General features: G+C 41.7%; 1 protein-coding gene across 6 annotated transcripts in view; it reads left to right on the top strand.

Annotated features, from left to right (window-relative positions):
- The first annotated feature begins 4,931 nt into the window (after positions 1-4,931).
- Lrrc27 (leucine rich repeat containing 27) overlaps positions 4,932-21,817 on the top strand; it is a 33,460-nt gene continuing 16,574 nt past the window's right edge. For 2 of the 6 annotated variants that reach the window (XM_087185605.1, XM_087185603.1), the window contains exons 1-5: positions 4,939-6,074; positions 7,366-7,623; positions 10,986-11,116; positions 14,991-15,049; positions 19,810-19,962. In XM_087185605.1, the coding sequence (XP_087041731.1) occupies positions 7,414-7,623; positions 10,986-11,116; positions 14,991-15,049; positions 19,810-19,962 (553 nt within the window). In that variant the 5' untranslated portion in view covers positions 4,939-6,074; positions 7,366-7,413. Of the gene's footprint in view, positions 6,075-7,365; positions 7,624-10,985; positions 11,117-14,990; positions 15,050-19,809; positions 19,963-21,817 lie in introns of all 6 variants that reach the window. The other 4 variants (XM_087185606.1, XM_087185604.1, XM_087185608.1 and 1 more) reach the window with 3 other exon arrangements.

Here is a 21,817-nt window from a genome sequence, read left to right as displayed (position 1 = left end):
TCATTCCAAGTGTTCCTAACATGACCCATTCCTGTGCTATGCTCTCAGCTGATGAGAAACACAGGCCATCTTTTCTTTATAGTCCTGACTCTTTTCAAGGAAGGGAGACATGTATTTCAGGCTGTTTGATGATGGTCATAACAAGCACAGCAGAGCTGCTCAGGGACATTATGAAAATCTTCTAAAAAATAATTTTAGGTGATGTTGAAATCTGTGAAACCTACCTAGAGATGTTCATTGCTCTTATGTTCAATTTTCTATAAAGTAGATTTCAAGCTTTTTTAACTAGCTGCTTTTCTTTTGATGTAGAATATTAATTATTGGGAAAATACCAAATACAACTTACAGAAGTTTCCTAACAAGGTATAAAATAGGAAAAACTAAAACAGTAAAACTTTTATTTTCCTTTATTGAAAGTTTCTCTGAGCAAGGTGGAAACGTAATTTCAACCTTAGAAGTCTTCACATGATCTTCTCCATCCATGGCTACAATAGATAATGTTTTAAAGATAAAATTTAAAAACCAGTGAGTGTGGTGGTACATGTCTGTAACCTCAGGTACTCAGAAGGTTGAGGCAGGAGGATCACAAATTTGAGGGCACTCTGGGCACCTCATTGAGACTGTCTTGAAAGATACTGCAAAAACAAATACACAAACAAAAAACCAGCCCAGAGACCAAAAGTGAGCCAGAAACATAAAACAGAATGGAAGAGCCAGGCATGTGGTGAATTTGTGAGGAGGCACTGAGGCAGGAGGTTCTCCACAAGTTCAAGGCCAGCCTGGGCTAAATAGTGAGTTCAAGGCCAATCTGAACTATATAGAAAGACACTGTCTCAAAAAAACAAAACAAAAAACCAAACTCAGGATGGAAGACCAAGACTTTGGGTCTATAGGACACCATACAGAAATTTGCAAAAGTGGCTAGGAATGCTGTTCCTGAAGAGTGAGGGGATAAAGTGCCCCAAGAGGAGCCAGCAACAAGAGCCGAAACCATTACTTAAAACTGGAGCTGGGAAAAGCCTCCCACCTCTAGGAAAGAAGCTTAGAAAAAAAAAAGTACAACTTCTGCAATAATGTGAGGATCAAGCAGAGGAAGGTCCTTACTCAGCCCCTGGCTGGCACCATGACTGGGAGCAAGAACCTTGAGCATTCACTGTGAACATGCAAGGCACCTGCAGGACCATGGTACAAGACAGGGTGAGCCCAGGAAGAAGACAACACAGTTCAGTCTTCGGGTAAGCCTGGGGGCCTCTATTCCAGAACACCTAATGCTGGGAAAATAAATAACAGTGTTACTGATCAGCAGATGAATCCAGCCCAGATGCTATGAGAATGGAGCAGTCTGGAAATTAAAACAACTAGGTAGTATTTAAAACAATTATGTTTAGGATTCTTGTTGTGAATAAAAAGAAAATATCCATGAAAATTAAAGAGATAATAAAAACTGGGTGAAATAAAATAAGAACAAATAGATATAAAAAATAAAGAACTGCAAAGTGAGGTCATAAAAAAAACAACAGCAGCAGTAGCTCAGTGGTAGAGTACTTGTCTAGATGTTGGAGGCCTATGGTTTAATTGCAAGTGCTGCAAAGCAAGCATACAAACAAACAAAAAACACGAATACATGAAACTCTGATTGGACCAAAGTGAAGACAGATTTAGTGAACTGGAAGATAGTCCATCCAGAACACAGAACACAGACATATAAACCTTAGGAAGAGCTGTTCTGAGACATGGAAAACAGACTGAATGAGCTCTACCAATATGAGAATCAAGGAGAGTGTGCAGGGATGCTACATGATGGAAGAGAGGTTGGGAAGGGCCTAGAATCAAGGACATAGGTCTTAGAAGGCACACATCAAGTGGCAGGTAGCATAACTGTATATCAATCAGCATTCAGAAACACTGTAGTGAAATTTAAGAACAAGGACACAGAAAAGACAGATTTCCTTCACTCAAATGACAGTTAGATTGGCAGCAACCTTCTCAGTAGCAGCCAGTGAGTAATGTCTTACAAACTGTAAAAAAAAAAAAAAAAAAAAAGTTGTCAACAAGGAACTCTGCACCAGCTAAACAATCATTCAAGAATTTGCTCAAAATAAAGACTAAGTACATTCATACATTTTAGAGAGACATGTCCAAAAACACTTGCCAAAAGAACTACCAAAGGAAACATTTTAGATGGATAAAAAGTGAACACTGGAAGATGGCAAAATATGTTCATACATATAATTAACTATTGACTACAGAAATTAATTTAATGTTTTCAAAAAGTGAAACAAAAACTTGAGGAAATGGGCTCAAATGGTTAGAAAAGGTTGCTTTGTTAGAAATGGGGAGATGGGGCTGGGGATTTAGCTCAGCGGTTTTGCCGCCTGCTGCGCAAGCTCAAGGACATGAGTTCGATCCCTGGTATCAAAAAAAAAAAGAAAAAAGAAAAAAAGAAAAAGAAATGGAGAGTTGTGCTAACATCTTCTACTTTGCACAGAGCTGCTATCTACCCTGTCCCCTTGCTTTGGCCTGGATGCTCACCTCAGCTCTGTCTTCCCTGAGCCTGGTTACAGCACCAGCACTGCTGTTCTCTGGAGTGACTCCATACCATACCTTCTCTATATTGTGTGAATGTGCCCAATTGGACAATGTCCCAGCTACAAACCTACAATGACTTTTAAAATATGGGAATCTTACCGCTTCTTGGCCTTTTGGCTAAGATCAAGTGTAAAGTAAGAGAAAGGAAGGAGCCAGAAGAATTATTCCCAGGCCTTGAGATCTAATCAAGATCTTCCAACATTTATCTGGGTATACTTCAGTGACTCCATTGGGCCTATTGTTGAGGATCAGCCATGATATGCAGATTGGTGGGTGCCAGGCCACAGGTCCTATAGTCTGGAGGCTGGAGCCACAAAGCCTGGTGGTGACTTGCCTCAGGAAGAGAGAAGTATGCAAAAGGTTACAGACTTCCTGGGTGTCTGGCAAAGCCTTAATCACAGGGCTCCTGAGGCGAGATAGTATCTGCTGAGGGCAATACAAAATGTGGGTATCCAAGTATTGGGAAGGGCCTTAACTTGCTCCCTTTGAGATGCTAAACTTGTTCCCTATTTTACTACCCTAATCTTACTGCAGTCACTGTTCCTGGAAAAACACATTATCCCCTACCTTGTGCTTCTTGCTGAATAAGTGGGTCCACCGCACAGCTCTTTGAGCCTGTCCACTAGAGGCAGATTCCTCTCAGTCTCCCCTTGTACCTTGAATACTGTGTCTCTTTTATTCCCTGTCGTCTTCCCTAAAGGTATCTGAGGGGTCTAATCTGCTCCCTGGAAGCCTATTTTCTGCCTTCTGACAAGGGATTTCTATAGCAATCACAATGTTTTTGTTGCAGATCACCCAGAAGCTGCTCTTCTATTTTCATGTGCATTCCAAATATCCTGCAAGTGTCTTTTGGCTGCTTTGTCAACCTATAACCAAACAAAAAAGTATTAGAGGAAATATAGCTGGTAACACCTAGACAGTGCAGACGGGACACAGGAAAGAAGTGTTGTTTAGTTGATCAGAGGCCATCCAGCCACATGTACATTAGACTTGCTCAGTGAGTCTCTATGTGTCTTCTGAGTTTTCTAGACTTCATCTCTTGCTCATTTGGGGGTATTTTCTTCTGACCTACTTTTCATTCCATCAATTCCCCCTTCAATTCTAAGTAATTTGCTAGTAAGCCAATCTGGTTATTTTTTGTTGTTTTTCAGTTCTAGACTTCCACTTTGATCCTTTTTTTTTTAGTTCCAGTATAATTCTTGCTTTATCCACTATTATTATTGTCTGCCTTAAATGTGTTCAATAAAATTATTTTAAGGTGCATGCTTGTTGACTTCCTTATCTGGAGCTCTGATGGGCCAGTGCTTGGTTTCTGTGGTGTCTTTCTTTTTGTTCCCTTAGTACTGGGGATTGAACCCAGGGCTTTCACCCGGGGCTACATCTCCAGCTCTTTTTTGAGACAGGAACTCACTAAGTCACTAAGTTGTCCACACTGGGCTTGAACTTGGGATCATCCTGCCTCAGTCTCCCAGAGTGCTGGTTTTACAGGTATGCACCACCAGGGCCAGCCTGTGGTTGAACCATGTATTCCTTGATGTTGCCCTTTGTATGACAGATCATACATTAGGAAACTGTGAGGCTCATTTAAGATCTCAGGCAATATATCCATCCTCTTCCATAAGCAGTGAGATAACACTGATAGGTCTCCCACTACCTCAGCAGCTGTTACGTATAGTAGCTGCCCTCTTCCTATGGTGCCTTGGCCCCTCCCCTGTGTGACATTATGCCAAGATGATTGCTCCCACCAAAGAATAAACCCTTCTTCCCAGCATGCCCCTGCTCCTTCCTAGAAAGTAACCTAATACTCGCTCACCTCCTACCACCTAGTGACATCACGGGCTCCTCCATTCCCTAGTCACTACCTCACTCAACCCCGCCTCAGCCCCTACAAACCCCACCCCAGTCTCTATAAAAGACTCTCCCTGCCCCGGCCATATTGCTTTTGTCTCTCCTTTGTTCAGGGGCAGCCCAACAGATCTATTCTCCTCATAAAGGCTTGTTGTGGCCTGGTCTGGTCTTGGTTTTCGGCCCTTTTACCTGACACCATCTCAATCCAATCAGGATCGGGTAAGATCTGCAGCTGAGCTTTAGTCTTCACAAGGTCTAGTCTTATTCCAGTTCACCCTTTACCTAGAGTCCAGCATTTTGGGTCTCCACCCCACCCCTGGGGTTTTCCAGTTCCTTCCTAGCCTTGGCAGTCTAGGAATAAAAACTTACCCTGTGGTTATTGGTCTTTTGAGAGCTTTCCTCAGTAGCTTAGCCTTCCAATGCTACTTCTAGATGGGCAGATGCTCATGGGGAAAACAAGACACCATAACCAATTCTGAATTTCTGGAATTCCTTTGCTCTTGACCCCATTATTGACTCTCTTGTTAGCTACAGTATCTTAGGATTCTTTCTTTTCTATTTTTTTGTTTGTTTTGCAGTGATGGAGTTCAAACCCAGGACTTCTCACATGGTGGTTAAGTGCTCTACCATGGAGCTGCTTACCAAGGCCAGTGCTTTTGCTTTTAGTGTATTTAGCCTTTCCAGTTTCAGTGGAAGAGTGGGTTTGAAAGGGCTTGCTTACCTTACAGAGAAAAAACAGGGTGATCTTACCCTTCAGTGGCTGATGTGGCTAATACATTTGGTTGTCTGCTCAGTAACCAGCCACTCCTTTTCCTTGTTTTTAACAGGACTCCTTTTCTTTCAGGTATTGTGTGGCTTCGGGATGTGTTACCTCGTTGCACGATGGTCCCAAGATCCCTTACTTGCTCTCCCAGCTAACTGGAGGTAGAAGCTTCCTACTGAGATATGAAAGCACAAGTGGCAGCCCTGGTCAGTGCCGGTTCTAGGCTGCAGGAGCAGATATCTGCTGATCTCTCCGTGGCCTGCGGGACAAGGGCATCGCGTTCTGCCTGCGCAGGCGCTGTGGGAGTGGCGGGCCTAAGGGAGTCACGACTGGCAGGACTGAGATCAGTGACAGGCACACCGGCCCGAAAGGGCCTGCAGAAAGGACGCTGCCTCATCAAAAGGGCTCAGGGGCATCGCGTTAGCAGGACGGCTGCCCTCTGGCCCCAGGAAGACGAGCCACCTGCGGAGAGCAGCCACACACACCACGGGGAGGATCGGTGGGACGGAATGGGGACAAATTGTCTGACGCCGCGAGCCTCCTGCTGTGGACAATGCTGCCGCGCCCGTCTGCGTCGTCTTCGCGAAAGGCGGCCCAGTCCTTAAGCTCTCACCACTTCCTACCCTTTCCTGTCCTGCCTGCCTAGCCTCCCACCCTTTCCTTGGCGCTCTGTCGCCTCTATCACCTCAGAGCTACAGAACCGGCCGCATGCGCATGTGCACCACAGCACTGCGTCCTCCGCGGCGTGGCCCCAGCGGGCCTCCGTAAGGCGCCATCTCCATGGCTACCGTGGGGGTCGAGAGGCCTCCATGGTTGGGTGGTGTGTATTCTTTGCGGCCAGGCTCCAGGCGTGCCAGCAGGCGGGGGGCCCCAGGTGCGGCAGGCGCGGGCCCAGGCCAGGGGATGCGGCGGGGTCCTTGGGCTGTGGGGTGGGTACAGGACCGGGGTCGCCCGGCTGTAGGATGGGGCAGAGTGCACCGGTTGTATGGGCACGGAGTCTTCCCGGTGGGCGGCAGGGGAATGCGGCGCCTCAGCTCCTGTCTGCCGGCAAAGAACACTTCTCAGGCTGGGAACCTGAGCCTAAGCTTCGGGCTTCATTCAGCTGGGCCAGATGGGAAAATCAAGTCAGGGCGTGCCAGGAGCCTATAGTGATCAGGGTGCATGGGGGCCTCCTGTTTCACTCTTACCTGCGGAGGGATTTGTAGCACACCTCTTCTAGTTCCGAGAAAACCGCCCACCATGCAAAGTCCCAGAGCTCCCGCCGCCTGGGACAGTCGCCTTTTTGTCTGACCTGGGCATCTCCTGCAGACCTGGGCATCTCCTGCAGACCTGGGCATCTCATTACCTGTGCACCTACGGGGAGGCTGCCTGACTAACTGGACCTCCACCTTCCTACCAGGAGAGAAATGTACGCACGTACCAGTCATTGGAGTGTCCAGTGGACGAATCCATGTAAAAGCTGTAGCACTCCATTGCTGCACAAAGTGAAACTGCAATTGGAAATGTGCCTCAGCAGTTGAGGTTTTGATTAAAAGTTAAAATCTTGGAATTTTATGATAGGAGGAAAATTTGTGTTGTGTGCGTTATTTGTGCTTTTTTTTTCCTTTTTCATTATTTGGTTTTTAGACGGGGTCTCACTAAGTTGCCCAGGCTGACCTCAAACTTACTCCTCCTGCCTCACCCCACCCCCACCCCCAGTAACTGAGATTACAGGCATGTCCCACTATTCCTAACTAGGAGCAAAGAATTTTAATCCGAATGTGTATTCTTGTATTTTACAAATTCATGGGTCAAGGGCCAGGGATTTAGCTCAGTGGTTCCAGCGGCTGGCTTGCAAGCTCAAGGTCCTGAGTTCGATCCCCAGTACCAAAAAACCAAAAAAAAAAAAAAAAACCCAAAACAAATTCATGTGTCAAGTTTATGATACTGTTTATTTTAAACGATAGGGTGTTTTTTTTTGGTACCGGGGATCAAACTTGGGATCTTGTGCTTGCAAGACAGGCGCCGGAACCAGTGAGCTAAATCTGCAGCCCCACGGTAGGTTTTTTTTTTAAAGAGCAAGTTAAATCACTTCCGATCTGCCACAGCTGTTCTGTTTGGTCTGTGTGGTTGTGTGTGATTTGCCATTGCCATTGCTCCTACGTGTCCCTTTGCTGTGTTTCCAGATGACTACAGATTAAGGAGGATGAGCTGTAGCCACTGGAGGGCGACAGATGGAGGGAAGCTGGGACTACCGAGCTCCTACAGGGGTTGCTGATAATCCCAAGGAGAATGCTAGTCAAGCCTGGAGCTTGCCAGCCTCCCGCTCCGGAGATGTTCACAAGGATAGTAGAGGGATCATCTTTTCATCTTCGTCAATTTTAGACTTGAGTCAAAGTGGTCTGCGCCTTCTGGAAAAGGTCTTTAGAATCCCCAACCTTCAAGTAAGTGGTCTTTTTCTTGGGGGATGTTAGGACACAGATGCTGCATTGACAGAAGTGGAAAATTCACCACTGAACTTTTATTTGTAGGCTTCTTTCTTTTTAGAAGAGATTCCAGAATGAGACAGAGGAAGTTTAATTTGAGTTTCATATGCTGATCACAACAAAGAGATATTGAGATAAGGACACCAACTGACAGCAATAGTACATCTAAGGAGGGAGCCCGTTCTGCACCTCTCATGTGATCTCTCTTCATGGGAAAGTCTTGGAACCAAAAACAAAAGCAAAAATCCTGCAGTAGAGACAACTGCCCAAACACCCTTAGTCTCTTATTTAAAACATAAAACTCTTTAAAAGCCCAAGCAATATTAAAACAGTTAAAAACTGTTTCTGTCACTGTTCTGTATTTTGTTAATGCTCCACACCCAATTTCCTTTGTGCAAGGCACCTTCTGCAAGGAAAAACCTATCAAATACTGTCTTGTTCTTGTGCTTTTGGAGAAAGGTTCCCTTAGAGTACTGTGTTGATAGTAGACTGAACAGAGTGCTTCCCCACCAATGCCCCTGATTCCTCAGAATCACAGAATTTTCTTAAACCTCATTGGACTTCATCTGGAATCTGGAAATGATAATAGTCTCAGGAGTTACCATAAAATGAAATAACATATGAGGACAGTGTCTGGAACGGTTGTGACACTGATTGACATTTCTCAGTACTTTTACAAAAGCTGCCTTCTTGGATTTTAAGTGGCTGCTTACACTACTAAAGTCTATTATTGCTTGGTTACATTTGCCCTGTTTTTGCTGTCAGAGCCAGCGCTGGTCTTGCTATTTCATTAACACTGACCTCTAAGAGTACATTACTGGACTCATGAGGACTCCTATTATGCACGTATCACTTGTAATGAAATGAATGTTCTCAACTCTGACTGAGGAGCTCAGCCAAGCTGTGATGTTCATGTTGCCTTTATGCCTACAAGCTTAATACAGAACTTCATAACTATTTATATCTTTTGGAAGACACATGTCACTATGAGTTTTGTTACCATGACAACAAATCAGTAAGTGAGGTAACCACCAGAGTTGTAGATTGTCAGGGGTTGTGAATACTGGCATCAATCCCTGAAGTCATTGGTAGCTCTTACAAAAATGCTTATACTCAGGGGAGGCAGAGAGAACCCTCCACCTTCACACTCCCAGGGCCTATGAGGAAGGGCAGAGAACAGAGCACACTGTTCATCCCACCAGTTTCAGATGCAGAGGCTTGCTTCTCCCAGGGTGCTGAGGAAGGAAAGAGATTTTTCTTGTCTCTCTGAGATTCCTTTTACCAGCATTCAGGACCTGTAGTTTCAAGCTGAGCACTAGAATTAGCTGCAGGAGAAGAAAAGAGCAGACCTCAGAGGCTTAACATCTCCACTCCAGCAAAGGCCCAAGAAGGGTCACGTATGTGCATGTATGTGCATGGAAATATGTGTCCTTGTGTACCTGGAGGTATGCACATATATGTGGATGGAGATGTGCATTCTCATGTACCTGGAGGTAAGTACTGGGCACCTATAAGGCCAGCCTGCTTTCCAGAGACTATGCTAGCTTCCAGCAGACAGACTGGCAATTTCTTATTAGATGTATTATTCTCAATGAACATATAAACAGTGTAATTTTTAAAATCACTGTTTCTCAGAAGCCTGTAAATTATTTGGATTTGAAAGATTGGAGGTAGAATTGGGTGTTGTGAAACTTTGATGGGAAAAGAGCTGCCTGGTGGCTCTTTGAGTAAACAATAGCATAATAATAGCATAATGGCTGATAGGTGCTCATTTGCTGCTACCCTGCAAGGTAAATCCCATTACCCCCAGTCTTCAGGTGAGGATGCTGGAGCACAGAGAGGTTCAGAAACTTGCACAACTCACACATCTTGTAGGTTTCAAAACCTAGATTAGAACCCAGGAAGTCTGGCTTCAAGGTCAGTGCTCAAGTATCTCTTTGTGTCTTCTCAGTAAGTATAGGCATAGATTTTAATAAGTAAATATGTATGTATATTAATATGTACAGCATGTAACAACAGTATCAATGAAGGTATGTAGAAAATTACCTATTATCTAGCCCTGCTATGACTATAAAATTATATATACTGTATAACCCTTTTATCCAGAAATATTAAATAGAAAATTCTAGAAATAAATAATTCATGTTTTAATGACTTACAGTGTATTGTTATAATTGTTCTATATTATTATTGATAATTAATCTTTTAGTTCTTAATTTCTTATTGTCCCTCATTTAGAAGTTAAACCTTATCATAGGTATGTACATATAGGAAAAAGAAACATAGTGTATATTCAGTACTATCCATGGCTTTAAGCATCTACTGGGCCCCTTTGAATATATCCTCTGTGGATAAATGGGAACAACTGTATATATATTCTATTTTCAGTGTATATGCAATTTATCTTCTACCTTCTCTTATTTATGATGATGACTTAAAAATTCCACTAAGTTGATGTATCAAACTGTTCCTGAAATGATGGTTCTTGAGATGATTTTGTGTGGCTGTGTGTCATAAATAATGCCACAGCAAATATCTTAGTGCCTCTGTCATTTCGTTTCCTCTTGATTATTTACCTAGGGTGAATCCCTCAAACCAGACAATGGCTCTTGCTGTTAGCTCACTCAGCAGAAAGTTGGAGCTGCTGAGAGGTGTGACACTGAATGTGGGGCCCAGGAAGAAGATAAATTATTTTTAAAATCATTGGGATTAAGAATGGTGTCAAAGGGGCCGAAGATTTAGCTCAGTGGTTTCGCCGCCTGCTGCGCAAGCGCAAGGACTGGAGTTTGATCCCCGGTACTAAAAAACAAAACAAAACAAAACAAACAAAAACAAAAGAATGGTGTCAAAGGAGGGCCGGGGATTTAGCTTAGTCATGTCGTGCCGGTCTTGTAAGCGCAAGGTCCAGAGTTCAATCCCCAGTACCAACAAAAAAAAAAGAGAGAGAAAGAATGGTGTCGGAGGATATTTGATAGAGGAACTGATATGCTTGGGAGAGCACATGAACCATTTAGGAGGTCACTCTCAGCTCTGAAAATGGCTCTCTTGCTTATTCCAACTGTTTAAATTCTTTAAGAGTAAAGTGTTATTTTTAAATTGAGATGTGTGGTTGCAGTTGTTAGTAGTTCCTTTGGAAGTGCTTTTTTTTTTTTTTTTCTTTCTGGTACTGGGGATCAAACTCAGGACCTTGTGCTTTCAAAGCAGGCACAGTGCCACTGAGCTGAATCTCCAGCCCTGGAAGTGCTTTTTGCATGTATCACATTTTAACATTCAGTTGGTTGACAGAACATTCTCTGATTCTCTCTTCTTTGCTGTGGAAGGAATTACATCTTCAGAGAAATGCCCTCTGCATGATTCCTAAAGATTTCTTTCAGTTACTGCCAAACCTAACTTGGCTCGACCTACGGTATAATAAAATTAAGGCGCTTCCTTCTGGGATTGGATCTCACAAGTAAGTTGTATGTTTATATTCCAGATTTTTTTTAAAAAAATGATCTTTTAAAAATGTATAAGTGCCTGTTCTTTTGCAGCCTTGCTTCTACTCCTTAATGAGTTTTTACTTTAAAATAGAAGCATTGCATAGTTTTTTAGGGCCAGCTCAGAAGTACCAAATACACCTAGCCATGACTATAACTGAAGCTATTTGGTAGCATGCAGAATGCCAGGAGCTGGATGCAGTTCCTTTGGACAGTCTATGCTAGTTTTGTAATAGCTGATTCTACCTCTGACTATCCCTGTGTGAAGCTGCCTGCAAGTAAAAAACACCTCTGATGAATTAAATCAAAGTACTTTGTTCCTGTGGGCACCATGTAATCTGCACTAGTTCCCCCCAAATAATGGGAAATTCTTCTTGTTTTGAAAAACTGGAGACCCCCAAGCAAGCAATGCTTGTTGTCCTGCTATATATATTCCTGCCTCTCTGAATCCAAGGATTTCTTCACACTCCCAGTTACAGGGCACAATCCTGCCCCATCTTTTAAAGTCACAGCTTTACCTAGGTCCGTAGTCAGCAGCTAAGGAATCACGTTCCTTCCCTGAGCCTTTTTTTTGGTTCTAGGTATCAAACTCGGGTCCTTGCGCTTGCAAGGCAGGCAGTGGAACCACTGAGCTAAATCCCCGGGTCTTGTGTCAGTGTTTCTTTACTCTTGGAAACTGTTGTGTCATTGCCTCTTGGCAAATACTTCAGATCCTCCTCCAATGGCAGTACATCTGTACAGAGGGAAGAACACATTCAAAGGCTCTGGGGTAGGCATGTGCTTGACAAGTGCTGGAGAAAACAAGGAGGCCAGTGTAATTCAGCAGACCTGGGGACATGGTAAGAGACAAAGGTAAAAAGAGTCACCAGAGCTTAGAGCCCATGTTCTCAACTTTGATATTTATTTTGAAAGAACTGGGTAGTCATAGGAGGCCTTGAGTGGAGGGGATGGAATTGGACTTGGCCTAAGATCACCCTGTGAGGAAAGGAGCCTGTGGGATGAGAGTGGATACTGAAAGACAGGCTGGGTGGCCACTGTAGCCATCCATGCATGAGGTGATAGCTTGGCCAAGGTAGAGCTTCACGTGGACTAGAGAGCTGGCAGGGTCCAGGCTGGATTTGGGGTGAGAGAGGAACAGAGGTATACAAGGGTGACCCCAGTTCCTCTGTGAGTAATTTGTCCCCAGTGATTGTGTCATGTAGGCCACTGTGTAGCACCAGATTAAGGCTTGTTGAAAGCCCTTAACTAGCCCTGAATTACAGTGAGTTGTCTGCCCCATGAGTCATCTTCCCCATAGTCTCTGGTTCTGCAAGGAAGCAGCTTACTCTGACAATAAGCTAGTGTCGAGGCAGGTGGAGATACAACTAGGAACCTTCCTGGAACTCTGGGCACCTTGGGGTCTAAAGGGTGGTCACAAATAGACCTGGCCCAGAGAACAGTGCTTCAGGTACCCTGTCACCAGTTGTGTGTGGGGCAAGAGCTGAGTGGGATCTCCAGGCTATTCCCCCTGTTCCTCACATGTGCCCAGGAGTCCTCACGAATCTCTGAACTTGCAGTTCCAGGGCTAGGGAAGGCTTTCTGCCTCACAAATTATCATCTTCTGTGTTTGGGATAACTGCATGCTTTGTGTCCACAAATTATTTTAACCTCAGCACTCAGTTCTGGAGAGTAATTGCTTCTCAAGAGTAAAACTAAACTAAAGCCTATTCCCGTAAGTACCACTTCTTTTAAAATAAATGCATAGTTCTCAAATTTCGGAAGTCTTCGATTTTGCCAGTCAAAACCAGCTTCTTTGTGTTGTTTAAGATATAATTTGGCCTATGATTTATAAACCGTTATATTAAAATCGAATCAGCTTGCTGAAGAGCTGAAACATATTAATTAGAAATTTTAAGTAATTATGGGCTTATTAAAAAAGCCTTAAACTTCTCAAAAAACATAATTAAAACAATGATTATTAGTGTTTTCCCCTTCTTGGTGTTTTAGACATGTGAGCTTACTAGCAGAGAGGGAAGACTTAAAAAATTAGATCAGTTGCTTCCTAAGGCAAACAAGTCCAATTCAATCATATAAATGTATATGTTCAATTGAAAATCAGTAAAATGAAATAATCGATGAGTAAGCTTTAAATTACTGATAGACTATAAGGGACTAACAATGAATTCATTAAAGTGTGAACACTAATATTTTAGTATACTATTATATAAGACATCCCTTATATACTTTTAATTTAATATTTTGTAAACATCCTCCTACCCACACCCCAAAAACCACAACCCAAGTGGCCTAGAGTTTTCTTGGCTTTGGCACTGGACAAGCCGAGGGTGTGTTGCTGCCATCTTCTGGCATCCTGTCTGGAGGGCCCCTGTTTGTTGGCCTTATAGAAACTTGCTGGCTGTTCCTCTACGAGCAGAATTAAAAGGGAGCTAAATAAAAACAATGAGCAGAGATAGCAACACTGAGATGATTCATTTTTGTGCACATTAAGAAAAGGTTTCTTCATAAAATTTGTTCCTTAAAAACATTAGTAAGGAAAACTCAAGAAAGTATGTCATACTCTGGTTTTGCTTCAGATCATATGTCTTTTGCCTTTTACCAAGTATGTAAAAAAAAAATTGTCTAATCCTTATCTGATTTTCCTGTAGTATTGCAATAAAAAAACCACTAGACTTAATTTAAGTAAAATGCTAGTCTCAGTTTTGTATGTGTGAAATTGTGTATTTCAAACCTTTGAGACCCTGGTTAGCTATGATGTGGTTTGAAGTTTCACTCTCCAAGGCAGAATGAGACGTCAGACAACACCGTCCTCTAACGTGCTCATTTATTTCTGAAACGTGAATGTGCCCAGCTGTGTCTGTCAAATGTGACTGTCCTCCTGTGAGAGGTTTTTTGAGGAGGAAAAATTGCAGATGTAGGGCCTGGATTGACTTACTTCCAGCCACATTACAGCTCCCCCATGGTACCTGGGCCTGCTGGTGCCATCCAGCCTTCCACAAATCAGGACCACATGTGGTTCCTATGACGCCATGACAAAAATGCCAGTGGGGGCTTTTCTCTAAGGGTGGCGTGCTGTTGTAGCAGTGGGGGCTTCTCTTCTGTGCCGGGCGCTTGTACCCAGACTGCCTGCATGTTCCTGTTCTCCGCTGCAGTGGCAGTGGCACAAGCAGCAAGTCAGCCCTGGTGGCTAAAAGGTGTAGTGGTTTCCAGCAGCTATTCTTCACAGTCTCTCAGCGAAGCCTTGCTGTAGCAGAAGAGACTGGCCAGGTGTCAGGGGTCTTGCCCTCTGCCAGGGATGCCCAAGAAAAGGGACCCTCAGAGGTCCCACTGTGCAAATAATTCATCTCTGAGCTTGTGCGATATCCTTTGCAGCAAAATCTCCCAAACATCTCTGGAAATACTGGTATGCATTGAGGTGGCAGTCTTAACCTAAAGATATAAAAGCCCAGAGCAGGAGTTCTCAATGGTGGTTCAGCAGGAGTTGCTTTTGTCCCCAGGAAACCATTGGCATTGTCTGGAGACATTAGTGCTTGTCACAGCTGGGGTGTGGGTGGGTAGCACCACTGGTATCTGGTGAGGAAAGGCCAAAGATACTGCTGAATACCCAAGGTGCATGGGACAAACCCCAACAGCTAAGAATTACCTGGTTTCAAATGTCAGTAGTGCCAAGGCTGAGAGAGCTTCACCTGGCTCTGTATGTTAGCTAATGGGATATACGTATTGTGAACTTATGTGGTACACCCCTATTGCACTTGTCCCCTGAGAGAGAAAAAAAATGAAGAGATTTGATGATATATTTTATGGATGGTTATTTTACTGCTCTTTAAGTTATTTTTTTGTTTTGTTTTAAAGGCATTTGAAAACTTTGCTTTTAGAAAGAAATCCTATCAAAATGTTACCTATGGAGCTGGGTAAGTGTTAAAACAATAAAATAAAAGGTGATTTTAAAATGCTGTCTTTGGAGTCACTGGACCTTGTAATGGAAATAACAGATGTGACATGGGAGAGTAGGCTAAATGATAATTAAAATGCTTTCTATCTCCATTCTAGGATTCTCTTAGGAACTTTTAACACTGTATGATGTGCATATCTGCAGGTAAGATATATAAGCATTGAGGAGCCATGAGAACAAAGTGCCGTGTACACAGAGCACAGCCTAAAGAGTCTTGATGTCACTGTGTCTTTGGGCTATGTACGTGCCCATGATGTCACTTTGCTTTCCTAAATGGGACTTGCACCACTTCTGTGTCCCTAAACATTGCTTTCATTTCAACTTTGTGTCATACCATCTATATTCTTAGTGCTTTGCTTTCTTGGCTCACCACTATGCTTTTGAGGTTTTCCTACATGGACATATAACTATAGTTCATTTGTTTCTGTGCATTATCCCTACTATAAATAAAAAGGAAGATAATTTTCTACATTATGCATCTGTTTTATCTCAGATTTCTGCTATCATTTTTGTGTTTTAAGTTTGATTTATTATTTTTTCTAGTTTGTTGAGTTGGAAACTTGGGTTTTGATTTTAAATCTTTCTTTTCTACTATATGTATTTGCAACTATAATTTTGCTCTAAACACTGCCTTACATGTTTTGACTTACAATGTTTTCTTCATTCAGCTCAAAATCTTTTTCTGGTACACATTGACACGTGGGCTGCTTAGCAGTGTGCTGCTTAATTTACAATTAGAGATTTTCCAGTTATCGTTATTTTACTGACATCTAATTTAAGATTTTGTTTAAAATTCAGAGATTGTCAGACTGGATGAAAACCAACTATATACTTCCTACTCACAATGTATTAAAAATCCAGATAGCTTGAATCCTGATAGGTTGAAAGTAAAAGAATGGAAATACATACCATGCAGGCAATAAACATAAGAGGGTTTGAGTGCTACTGTAATACATATCAGATGCTCAATAAGTAGATGCCAAATTCCTCAGTGTCATTAGCCTTTGGAGAAATACATATTAAAACCACAATGTGGTTTTTACCAGAATACCACAAATGAAAAGATGACTTTGTATTGATTGGATATTTGTTTAGATTGCATTTTATTTTTTAGTTATAACTTTCAACACTCTTTTAATTGTTTAATAGTTGTAATAGGAATTACAAAATGCACTCTTAGCATAAGCATTGTACCATAACATATAAAATGTAACTGTATAAAAACACTTACTTCAGGGCCGGGGATTTAGCTCAGTGATTTGGCCGCCTGCCTCGCAAGTGCAAGGACCCAAGTTCGATCCTCGGTACCAAAAAAAACCAAAACAAAACACTTACTTCACTCCTTCTTTATGCAGTAGTTTTCCTATGCATTATGTCTGTATGTTTTAGACCCACAGTACAATGTTATTTTTTTAACTTAAGCAGTCATGTATATTTTAAAGAAATTAAGAGAAAAAACAATTTTTAAGATTTATAGTTTTTGTTTGTTTTGAGACGGAGTTTTGCTATTCATTCCAGGTTTGCCTTAAACTCACTATATATAGCCCAGGCTGGCCTGGAACTTGTGACAGTTCTCCTGCCTCAGCCTCCCAAGTGCTGGAATTACAGGTGTGCACCATCATGCCTGGCTAATATTTATAGTATTTTAAAATTAGCTGCTTTAAAATTCTTATCTGCTAACCTGCATTATCTCATGGTTGGTCTTCATAGTGAACCCTTTGTCTCAAATTTCTCTCAGAAAGGAGTCACAATTTCCTGTTTGTTCATATGTCTAGTCATTTTAGACCATATACTGCACATTGTAATAGACACTTTGTAGAGATTCTGGGGTGTGCTTGCACATGTGCACACGCGTGTGTGTATGTGTGTGTGTGTGTTTATGAGACAGGGTCTCACTGTGTAGCCCAGGCAGGCTTACCTTAAACTGGTCTCTAACTCATGATCCTTCTGTATCAGCATCTCAAGGGCTGAGATCACTAGTATGTATCATTATGCCCAGCAGGGTTTATTTTCACATTTTCTTTTGTTTTATTAAAAAATAAAACAAAATTTTACAACAAAATAATGAGAATAAAAATAGTTACTCGGAGTACAAAACATAGCCAAAAAGGATTCCCTCTTACAAAGAAGAAACAGATAATAGCACAAAACTTTCTTTTCAATGAACTAAGAAACTTGTAGTATAAATGGAACAATTAGCTTATATATTAAAATATTTTTGAAACAATGGATAGGTAATTTGGGGAATGATTTGAACTTCTCCGTACTTCCTATTTATCTGTCTTCTATTTTGCCCTTTATTTGTGTATGTGTGTATATGTGTGTGTGGGGGGGGGTATGTTTTGTTACATTCTTTTTTAAAAGTTACTTAAATTCACAGGATTGAGACTCAAAACTATCTCTTTTGCAGTGGGCAGTAAGTAAATCTCTCTTCAGTCCTTTTAGTCTTGGCTGGATGCTTGGAGTCTGCCCATGCTAGTGAAGTTCAAAACTCAATGGAGAATTTTGTGTAGACTTTATATGTATAGCATTAGAGTTCTTCCACATCTGTTTTCTTTCTGGAATTTATGCCTTCACTTAGCTCTGAGCTCTCTCTAGCCCTTCAAGTCGTTAAGACTGTACAAATTTCTGTCCACATCATAGGTGCCAGTAATGGCTCTCTCTGAGCCTTCCCACAGGCAGAAATCCCTCCTGTATTAAACTCATCCACTATCATTCTGGTCTTGAATCATCCCTCCACTAGGTTCAGTATGGTTTTTGTTGCCCTGCTACCTATATGTAGTTAGTTTTTACTTTTTGCCCAGTGTCTAGTTATCTCTAGAAGATTCAATCTGATTAGATTGATTTGCCTTTTCTGGAGGAAGAACTCCTCATTGCACTGTTTTATATTTTTATTTCAGTGATTAGCCTAAAGATTTTATTGCACATCCTTAACTTACTACAGTCTAGCTGAAATGTACTTCCCAAACAGGAAGCCTTACAAAGGTTTAACTGTATTACTTCTTTACTGCATTCTTGGCATTGTTTTCATGTATTTTACTTTTATATGTAATATAGATCCAAGGAGCACTTTAAAACCATCAGTACTTGTTCTTATTTCCTTCCTTGTTCATGCTTTTTGCTGTTTGCACTTCTCCCAAAGTTTCTGCTTCTGTCTGGGCTACACTCTGGTCTCAAGCTTCTCTCCAGAAGTATTGCTGTTGAGTCTGCTGGTGACTAATTATTCTAGTTAGTTTTTTTCTAAAGTCATCTTTATTATTTCTTTAATTTTGAAAGATATTTTGGCTGAGTATAGAATTTCTAGATTTTAGGGGTTTTCCACTACTTTAAAACAATGTATTTATTTTATCTTCTTGCTTTTATTTTCACTGAAAACTCAGTCTTTCTATTTTTCTTTTGAAAGTTTAACATGTCTTCTCTCTGGCTGCGGTCAAAGTTTCTCTTCATGTTTTACTTTTAATACATTGACTCTGATGTTCCTTCATCTGGTTTTCTTTGTGTTGACCTTGTTTGGAATTCACTGAGCATTTTGAATCTATTTACTAATGTCTTTAATCAGATTTATAAATTTCCAGGTCATTATTTATTTCTTTCTCTTTTCTCTTTCCTCCCAGGGCTCCAGTTAGATGCATGTAAGTTGTGATACTGCCCATGTCTTGTATACTCTTTTTTTTCTTTCTTTTTTCTCTCTGTATTCCAGTTCATATTATTTTCTGTTGGATTCCTTTGAGTCCACTAACTCTGTCTTCTGCTGGTTCAACTGGCCTTTCAATTCATCCTTTTGGGCCTGGGGATGTAGCTCAGTGGTGCCACACCTGCCCAGCAAGCACAAAGTCCTGAGTTCGATCCTCGGTACCAAAACAAAAAAAGTCAGGTAAACCCATCCTTTCAACTCTGTGGTTTTCAACTGGCCTTGAGATTGGGGATGAGGGGTGGGATGGAGTTATTTACTATCATTTTAAGAAGTTGCTGTAGGTCCATTCAGAATTCCTGTTTGTACCTGTGTCAATACTGGACTGCCTCCATTCCCACCTGTACTGTTGAATGATCATTGTGCTGGGTATGGAGAGATTGATCAGTGGGAATTTCTTTCTCTCAGCACTTTGAATGGCCTACTTCACCTTCTTTTGGCCAAGTTGTTCCTGATTGGAAGGCAGGTGTTAATCTTACTGTTGTAGCTTCCTTGAGTGGCATGAGTTGCTTTCCCTCACTGTTTATGCAGTTATGCATTTTTCTCTTTCAGCATTTTGCCAGTGTGAATCTTTTTGGCTTATTATCCATGGAATCATTAAGCTTCATAGATATGTAAATTAATGTTTATCATCTGATTTGGTACATTTTGACCCTGATTTGCTCATATTTTCCTGCTCCTTCCTCTTTTGTTTCTCATTATATAGTATATCCTGGGTAACTTGATGTCTCTGAGGTTCTGTTTAATATTTTTTCTCTCTAATTTTTGGATTGAATGATTTTTTTTTTTTTTTTTGGTACTGGGGATAGAACTCGGGTCCTTGTGCCTGCACAGCAGGCGGTGAAACAACTGAGGTAAATCCCCGGGCCCCCACTGCAGAGTTTTTAAAAAGAAAACCTCAAATGTCCAACTTTATCCCAAATACTGACTAGAATGGTTTTTAAATGTGAGAACAGTTGCCCACTTCCTCCTGGTATCTTTTCCATAGAATAGAATGCAGGCACTGAGGCTTCTCTCCTCTGTTGCAGGGAATGTGGCCACACTAAGGGCACTGGACTTAAGACATTGCCCCCTGGAATTCCCTCCTCAGCTTATTGTGCAGAAAGGAGTCCTAGCCATCCTGACCTTCCTGTGGATCTGTGCAGCAGAGCATGGCTTCTCTAAGGATGCAGCTTCTCAAGGTTTGTAGGGTTGTAGGGTGATGTATATGACAAGCAACATGAAAACTGAAGTTAGAGCTTTTAAAATCAGGGCAGGACCGGGCTGGGGATGTAGCTCAGTGTTTCCACTGCCTGTCTCGCAAGCGCAAGGAACTGAGTTCGATCCCTGGTAACTCCCCACCCCCCAAAAAAAATCAGAGCAGGACCTTCTTTTGCTGATATCCTAAAGATCTGGATCTCTTACTTGTCTTCTGCTGAGCTCATATAGCAAATGCAAATCTCCACACACATCCAGTCACATCCAGCCCTGTCTTGGTTCAGTGTTTACGGATTTATACCCTCAGTGTCCATTACAGAGCTTGTCTAGAGTGGGGCTGGTAAAAGTTCATTGGGAGAAATCAAATGAACCAGTCATTGCCTCTAAACCACCAGCAAGCAGCTACTTCAAGAGGTCTTGTGCTCTGTTAGACAACTTAAAAAATAAGCACAATGAAATGTCTCCTATTCCTTTCTAGGTGCAAGAAATTAGCATTAATGGGTTTATAAGCATGTTTGTCTAGTTACACTTCTTGGTGGGTACTCACTAAACTATTCCATTTTGTCTGCTCATTGACCAGCTACATATTTTCCAGTGTTGAATGGGCCATATAGTTACACTCAGAAAAAGTAAAGTAAAATAAAAGTAAAGAATCATAATGAATATTCACCAAAAAAGTAAATGTTCTGAAGTATTAACTTGACAATACCTAAAATTTTACTATTTTAAGTCATAGGTTTTATACTTAAGAACATACCTACATTTGAATGTACATTTGCCTGCATCCCTAATTAGCCAAGAGAGTTACATATATAACATAAATAAAATGTGTAAATAATTAGATCTGTGTCAGCATGTGACCTTACACTGTGACCCAGATGGCTATACTTGGAGATAGTCTTAAGTGATCAAGAAACAATAGCTGACCCTGTACTTTATTCAGTTTTTTTGCTTTGTTTTATTTTTGATATCATTGTTTTACAGTACTGGGGATTAAACCTACAGCCTTCACATTGAGCTACAAATAAGCCTTTTTTTTTTTTTTTTTTGGTACCAGAGATCGAACTTGGGACCTTGTGCTTGTGAGGCAGGTGCCCGAACCACTGAGCTAAATCCTCAGTGCCCCCTCCTTTTTTTTTGAGACAAGGTCTTACTATGTACTTCAGGCTGGCCTTGAACTCACTGTGTAGCCCAGGCTTCCCTTGAACTCAGTGATCCTCTTGCCTCAGTGTCCCAAGTGCTAGGATTACAGGTATGCACCACCATGCCCGCCTGACCTTTATTTTTATCTTGAGACAGGGTGTCACTGAGTTACTAAATTTCCCAGGCTAAACTTGTGATGCTCCTGTCTCAGCCTCCCAGAGTCTAGTATTCATTTTTTATAGATGTACTTTTTTTTGGTACCAGGAATCGAACTTGGGACCTTGCACTTGTGAGGCAGGTGGCCACTGAGCTAAATCCCCAGCCCCATAGGTGTACTTTTAAGTGCTCCCAAGAGGTTTCCATTATATACTGTTCTAAAACTGCCCAGGGTTGTACACCGTGGATTTGTTGATGGAAAGATATCCACAGACATCTAGATCTCAGGTTAGAAGGCTCCAACCGCGGCTGCAATAACTCCCCTCAAGGTTTTGAGTCAAGTGGAACATTCCAGAGAACAGAATGTATAACTTTAAACAAAAGAGGATACTTTCTTAGTATGCCTCTCATACTTTGTAAATTGAAGCTGTTGACTTTAGTTTTTTTGTTTGTATTTGTTTGTTTTTCAGTCCTTAAGATTAGCTTTCTAGGAATGCCTCAAGAACCTTCTCCTGTCAGGTTTGGGGTACATGCCTATAA

This window comes from Heterocephalus glaber, unplaced genomic scaffold (genome assembly GCF_053883595.1).
Source record: "Heterocephalus glaber isolate CG9 unplaced genomic scaffold, H.glaber_assembly_v1.0 deba00001497, whole genome shotgun sequence".
Lineage (NCBI taxonomy): Eukaryota > Metazoa > Chordata > Mammalia > Rodentia > Bathyergidae > Heterocephalus > Heterocephalus glaber.
The sequence above is the reverse complement of the archived record's forward strand: the minus strand, read 5'-3'. Positions and strand labels throughout refer to the sequence as shown.